At 45.5% G+C, this 7,312-nt stretch overlaps 1 protein-coding gene across 1 annotated transcript; it reads right to left on the bottom strand.

Annotated features, from left to right (window-relative positions):
* Positions 1-259: 259 nt before the first annotated feature.
* Positions 260-3,847, bottom strand: Wfdc13 (WAP four-disulfide core domain 13). Its single transcript, XM_059259758.1, has 4 exons — positions 3,638-3,847; positions 2,105-2,255; positions 1,002-1,073; positions 260-329 (listed from the first exon to the last, which is right to left on the bottom strand). Exons 1-3 carry the CDS (start codon positions 3,723-3,725, stop codon positions 1,037-1,039), a joined length of 276 nt encoding a protein of 91 aa, XP_059115741.1. The 5' UTR covers positions 3,726-3,847; the 3' UTR covers positions 260-329; positions 1,002-1,036.
* Between the last annotated feature and the right edge of the window lie 3,465 nt (positions 3,848-7,312).

The raw sequence follows: 7,312 nt of genomic DNA, 5'->3' as shown, positions 1-7,312 counted from the left end.
GGCAGGGGCTGTGAAAGGGTGGACGCAGTGTTCACACACCTGCTGTGTTGTGCTCGCCTTACCTGCTTTCATATAACATTCTCTCTCTATGAGATTAGTGAGAGCACTTGGGGCCGAGGTACCACTATTCTTATTTGGAAACTCTGGGGACATCAGACCATCAACAGACCATAAACTCTTACACTTCATTTTTAAAAATCCATTTTATTGTTTTATATATATATATTGTGTGTGTGTGTGTGTGTGTGTGTGTGTGTGCTCCAAACTCTGGTTTTCAGGATAGAGAAGCAAGCAATCCTAACCACTGAGCCTTTTCTTCAGCACAGCTCCTACGTTAAAAAAAAAAAAAAAGATGCTCTGAACAAAAGCCACCAAATAATAACTATCCTTTCTGTTTTGGTGGTGAAGAGGCAGGGAACTCCATTCTATTTGCCTACTTTTTGTAATCTCAGTGAAGTTATAGAGACGACCCCCTCCACCTTTTCAAAGGGCAAACACTTAGAACCTGGAGAGAGCAGCAGCATGTGTACTTTTCTCAACTTCGCAGGGTCTCCTCAGTGACCGTGTCCTTCTATCCATGTAACCTTGCTTTATCCCCACAACATTCTAAGGCACAGATGGCTTCTTTCTCTTTCGCATGAGCAGGTTTATTGTCTCACAGAGGTACAGTGAGTTAACCAAGGACTCATAGAGCATGAAGGACCCAGTCTGACCTCCTGCCCACGGTGCTTGCTCACTGAAGGCTGGAACAGCCTGAACCGTGGCAAAGCCTCAGGTCTGAGTGTCCTGCAGTCCCCTTAGGACACGACTCTGCTTCTTTATGTTGTAGACCCCACTCTGCCCCCAGGAAATGAGTTCAAAGACAAACCAGTGAAGTGAATGGAGAACCAGGCAATCTGGCCATCAAGAAGGCTGTTCTGGCCTTGTGAGAATGCTGGGGATTTGGAGGAAGGCTGGAAGAGGAAGAGGAGGTCTCACACAAGGAACCAGGAGAAGCCTACCCTCATGCAATGCACTGGGGAGCATGCCTCGAATGTCAAGCCTCAGGAGGAGTCTTGAATCTCCTGTGTCTCCTGTAGAAGAGAAATATTTTTAGTGTCATTATCATCATTCTTGTCTTAATGATGAGAAAGCTGATTCAGAGAGAGGGGGTGGTAATTAATTTGAGATCACCTGATTTGGAAATGGTAGACTCAGGACTTAGGTCTAGGCGTTTGACTCCAGATCTACACTATAGCTCTGCGTGGAGTACATGCAGCTGGGCATTTGCTCAGGGCAGGGAACACAGCAAAGAGCAAGGCATTTGAGCTTTCTCTGAAGGAACTCAGCAGTTGAGTCTCCCGCTGTGGGTCACTGAGACTTCATTTGGATCATGTAAGACATGAATAAGTAGAATCTTCATCTGTTCATGAAAAAGGAAAGAAAAAAAGAAAGAAAAAAAGAAAGAAAGAAAGAAAAGAAAAGGAGGAGCTGTCTTACTAAAGGTGGCAGACATGCCTGTACGAGATGAGCATCGGGGTTTCATCTGCACTCTAGAGTCTTTTCTCTGTCCTAGAACGCTTCCTTCCCTGTGGAAGACTCAGGACTAATGCTCATGCCTGGTCAATCAACCACAGTCCCCTTGGTGCTGACCTCCTGAGCCTGAGAACATGGAGGAACTAAGGACAGTGTTTGCTGAAAGAGGACAAACAAACAGAACAGATTTGCTGTGGGGATTTGGTGCCACATGTATGCCCAGATACATCATTCCAGGTAGATGCTGGGATAAAGGTAGATTCTGGGACAAGGGAGGTCCCAGAATAGAGATAGAGGCAACTGGGAAATGTTGGGGGATAGAGGCAAATGGGGAAAAATAGAGGCAGGGCCAGCAATTCACGGATCTGGTGGTGGAGGGCTTGTGGAATTCGAAGACTCTCTTTTAATTAGGAGTTTTGTGGAAATTATCCTTGGTAAAGAAAGAGACAATGTTGGCAATATGGTAATGATGACAACAATAAGATTAAAGGAAAAAGGAAGGAAGAGACGTCACAGTCATGGGCAAGAGGCTTTGCTGTTGGCTTCTGCCAGCAGCACTGGGACCAGGGCTGGGAGAGGAGATTCTTACATGTTTGGCGTCGGGTCTTTGTTTGAAGCACAGACTATCCCACAGAAAGCAGAACAGCACTGGAGATTTCCTGGGCACTCCTCCTGCTGCGTACAGAATGTAGTGCAGTTCTCAGGTTCTGATCTGCAGGGTGGAGGTTCCAAGATATACTCTGGAATGGAGAATAGGTTAGCATGGTCAAAAGAACAGGCAGCAGCAACCTCATCTCCCTTGTGCTCTCTAGAGACAGAAGTGGGTTTTGCCTCTAGCTCCCGTCTTCCTCTGAGTTTTGTCCAGTGATCTAGGGAAGAATATCTGATCCAAGAATATTTGGTGGAACTCTGCACTCATTGTACATTCACGATCCATACAGATCAGGTGCGGAGTCCCCATAGACCCTGGTAGGGTCCATTTCAAGGATATGAACGTGTATGTATGTGTGGTAAGCTAAAACAAAACAAAATAAAAGTGGTATTGGACATCTAATCCGTGTGAACTTATTGTGTGGTCTTGAGAAAGAGTCTTTTAACCTCTCCTTAATGATTTATCCTAGAGCCAACCAAACATAGGTTGTTTGTGTGGAGGAAGACTAAACAGAAGAGGAGTTGGGTATAACCATGAACCCAGCACACTGTGAGTGCTGGGTCAGAGAACTAGGACCCCATTCATGGTTGAGTTCTCAGAGTATCTTTTTTTTTGTGATGGGATGGGTGGGAATTTCAGAATGGGATCCCAAGACTGGCCTTCTCCTTTACCTCTCAGAGGCTCTGCAAACAGAACTGAGCCTCCCCCAAAACATGAGCTATCAGTCATATCCTTTCACTGAGCCCCAAGTATAGAAGAATGCACACATGATAATAGCTCTCTTCCTACTGTGTATTGGCCCACAATCATTCCTGCCCTTGTCGGGTTAAGCTGGGCAGTAGCGGCCAATGAGACAGACTTTAGTTTATACTGTTCCCTGGATGCTAGTCACTGGTAATTGTGCAGTGACTCTGGATTTTACAAAACAAACAAACAAACAAAAAAACAGAATGCAAGGTTCCCCCTCTCCTCCTCCCCATATATCCTCCAAGGCCAACATTATGTAGATTGAACCTTGATTTCTACCTACTTCATTTTCCTGTCTGTCTTGATGCTTGTAAGGTGGGACCAAACATCCATGATGGAACCAGGTATAGCAAAATTAATCAGAAGAATGAGGCTGACAACATTTATTGTAACTAATATTTAGTGGGAAGTCTCATGGTCTAATAAGCTGCCTGAATGTACCAGCTCATTTCTCCTTCCTCCTGTCTCAGTATCGTTATTTATATTATAAGGTTACATTTGAAAAGCCCCCAACCCATTTATTCGGAGGGTTTGGAGCCATGCAATAAGCAAAGAGAGCAGGGGTTCTATCCATAGGGGTTCTATGTCTGACTGTAAAGCTTGGGTCCTTCAACGTGACACTGTTCTATCCATTGTGAAATTCTCTAGATGTCTCCCCCGAGATATTCTCTTCTCCACAGGAGTGAGCCCCTTCCCCCCCTGGAGCCCAAGGCCAGCACCTACTCAGAAAGTATTGCTTGAAACTCCCAGACACCAGCTGTGGCGCTAGGCTGAACACCAGCAGGAACTGGAAAGGTGGCCCAGGTGTCATGGTGCTGGAAGGGTAGGTGGGAAATCCTGGCCGAGGATGGTTGGGTTTGCCCAGACTCTGCCGGGAGGAGAAGAGAAGGAAAGAGGCTCCGAGATGGCTGCTGGGACTGGCCTTTCTCTGCCTGTTACAATCAAGCCGAGCGGGCAGAAACCCAACCATCTCCTACACCTCCCAGCCCCGCCCACTACAGGGACAGGCCCCGTTCCCCGATTTGCTGTGTCTTCACCCTCTTCATGTAGAACTTAAAAATAAAATCTCTCTCTCTCTCTCTCCCTACCTCCATCCCTCTCTTCCCCTCCTGTGTGTGTGTGTGTGTGTGTGTGTGTGTGTGTGTGTGTGTGTGTGTGTGGGAGAGACAGAGACAAAGACAGAGAGAGAGAACTCAGTGTATTGCGTATGTCAGGCACTGATCTACCTCCTTAGTCTTATTTACAGTTTTTTTGTTTGTTTTTTTTTGTTTATAATATTTCCCTATAGAGGTCTTGTATGTCCCTATTATGTGTATCCTCTGAGGCTTGAGTTCTTCAGTGGCTCTCTGAATGGTATCTGGATGACTTAGCCATCCAGTTTTGTTTGTTGCTAATGGGGAAGAAGTGGCTTTTATGTTTTGATCTGTAACTAATTATTATACCACATTCTCCCACTGCCTATACTTTTTCTAGTAGGTTCTTCTTGTGGCTTGCCTCTTCAAACTCAATACCATTCTTAACTCTCTCAGTGCTGACCAGGACCCCCAGTGCACTGCTGGATAGAAATGATGGCGTGTGTTCTCGTATGCTGTCTGATTTGGGCTGGAAACTTCTTAAGTTTTCCCGTTTGGCATAGCCTGTTTTAGCTTCCTCACAAGAACCTCTTTTCAGGCTTAGAGAATTATTGCTATTTTTTTTTCTACATGAACTAAGAGCGTTACATTACTACTTCAGTTTATTAGTGTGAATAGAATAATAGCATTCCAGGTTTGTTCATATAAAGCCATTCTTCTGTTTCTCCCATGACATGGTCATTGTGTATCACTATATTTATTCCATCATTTGCTGAAGTTTGAGATTTTATTTTGAGATAGGGTCTCACTGTGTAGCTCTAGCTGCCTTGGAACTCATTGTATAGAACAGGTTAGCCTTGAACTCACAGAGATCCACCTGCCTCTGCCTCCCGAGTGCCGGGACTAAAGGAATGCACCACCACACCAGGCTTCCCTTACACTATTCTTTTTGGGCTTGTAGCAAATCTACACTGACCTTGTAGAATATGCTGGCCAGCACTCTTTATCTGTTTCCTGGAAGTCTTGTGTACTACAATTAGTTACTTGAATTCACAAACCTTCCCGCCTCCTCTTTTTAGGAGACAGAGTCTTGCAATGTACTCAGGCTGGCCTTGAACACGTGATGCTCCTGCCTCTGCCTCTTGCGTGCTGAGATGACAGGTGAGTACCTATCTCACTACCTTTTTAAACGTTGTGTTTCAGTGTAACTGCACACCCTGGAAATGAGTTTCGAGAAGTTGGCCGAACATCCTTCTGTTCAGCTGTGTCCCCACTGCATGCTCACACCTAGCTACACAGCAAGACCACACTCTACAGGAACTTGTTTAGTTGCCAAGACCCAAGGCCTCGTGCCATTCTGTATGAACCCAAAGACCAGCTTTTCCATTTCTCAAAAAAATGGGATTACATGGTATTGCCACCTTCATTTTTCTAACTCTTCCACTCCAGCTTGTAGGATGTGTTTACATTTATTAAGTCTTTTTCAATTTTAAGGCTCTTCCTCTTAGAGGGTCTATCAGCCAGCAACTTTTGTGCATACACATTTATAATTACATGCAAAATGGTCTTCTTATAGTACATAATCATCTTTTTGTCTCATAATTGACTTGAAGTTTATTTTGTCTGAGTACAGCTGCTTTAATTTTATTTTTTTATAAATTTATTTATTTTACATCCCAGCTGCAGTTTCCTCTCCCTCCTCTCCTCCCAATCTCTCCCCCTACCCTTCCTCTGTTCCCACCCCTCAATCCACTCTTCCTTCCGTTTCAGTTTAGGAAAGGGCAGGTCTCCCATGGACATCAACAAAACATGGCACATCAAAGTTGCAGTAAGACTAAGCACCTCCCCATGTATTAAGGCTGGGCAAGGTGACCCAGTATGAGGAGTAGGGTCCCAAAAGTCAGCAAAAGAGTCAGAGACAGTCCTTGTTCCCATTGTTAGGGATCCCACAAGAAGACCAAGCTACACAACTATAAGATATACGCAGAGGGCCTAGGTCAGTCCCGTGGAGGCTCCCTGGTTGTAGGTTCAGTCTCTGTGAGCCTCAAAGAGCCCAGCTTAGTTGATTCTGTGAGTTTTCTTGCAGTGTCCTTGACCCCTCTGGCTCCTACAATTCTTTCTCCCTCTCTTCTGCAGGACTCCCTGAACTCTGCCTAATGTTTAGCTGTGAGTCTGCATCTGTTTCCATCACTTGCTGGATGAAGCCTCTCTGATGACAGTTGGTCTAGGCACCAATCTATGAGTATAGCAGAATAGCATTAGGACATCATTACACTGACATTCCCCCCTCCAGTCATGTTTGGTTCTATCGTAGGTTTCTGGGTCATCCAGCCTGTGGGTCCTGGTGCCCCAGACAGTCTCGGGGTGGGCTTACTCTCCTGGCATGGATTTTAGGCTAGACCAGTGGTTGGTTGGCCACTCCTTCAACTTCTAGGCCACCTATACTCCAGCACATCCCCTAGGCAGGACAGACTATAGGTGGAAGGTTGTGTGGCTGGGGTGGTGTCCCAATCCCTGCACTTGAAGTCTTGCTGGTCACAGGAGATGACCAGCTCAGGCTATGTATCTGTTATTGCTAGGAGTCTTAGCTGGGTCATCCTTGTAGATTCCTGTGCACCAGGTTTTTTACCTGACCCCAAAATGTCCCCCCTTCCAGTAGTCTCTTTCAATACACTCTCCCTCCACTCCCCCAGCTTGATCTTGACCCCACCTGCCCACAGTCCACTCACTAATTCCCTTCTTTTTCTCCTTCCCAGGGAGATTGGGCATCTCCCTTTGAACTCTCCTTGTTACATAGTCTCTCTGGGTGTGTTATCTTTTAGTTTACAGCTAATATCCACTTATGAGTGTAATTTCTTTTTACTGTTTCTATCCTTACAAGTTCCAGCCTTTGGATCTAAAGTCATTTATTCATTTATTTATTTTGCAAAAGATTTGTTTTATTTTGTTGTGTATTAGTGCTTGTCTGTACCTGTGTCTGTGCGCTGTATTCAGGGAATACCTGTGGAGGTCAGAAGAAGGTGTAGGATACCCTATAACTGGAGTCGCAGATTGTTGTGAGCTGACATATGGATGCTAGGAATCCAACCTGAGTTCTCTGCAAGAGCAACCAGTGCTCTTAACCACTAGCCATCTCTCCAGCCCCTGAAGTAGTTTCTTTTATTTGTTTGTTTGTTTGTTGTTTTGTTTTTCGAGACAGGGTTTCTCTGTGTAGTTTTGGAGCCTGTCCTGGATCTCACTCTGTAGACCAGGCTGTCAGTGATCTGCCTGCCTCTGCCTCCCGAGTACTGGGATTAAAGGCATGCGCCACCACCGCCCGGCACGT

The sequence above is a fragment of the Peromyscus eremicus genome, chromosome 4, assembly GCF_949786415.1.
Source record: "Peromyscus eremicus chromosome 4, PerEre_H2_v1, whole genome shotgun sequence".
NCBI classification, from domain to species: domain Eukaryota; kingdom Metazoa; phylum Chordata; class Mammalia; order Rodentia; family Cricetidae; genus Peromyscus; species Peromyscus eremicus.
Note: the sequence above shows the minus strand (reverse complement) of the source record. Positions and strands in the feature narration are given on the sequence as shown.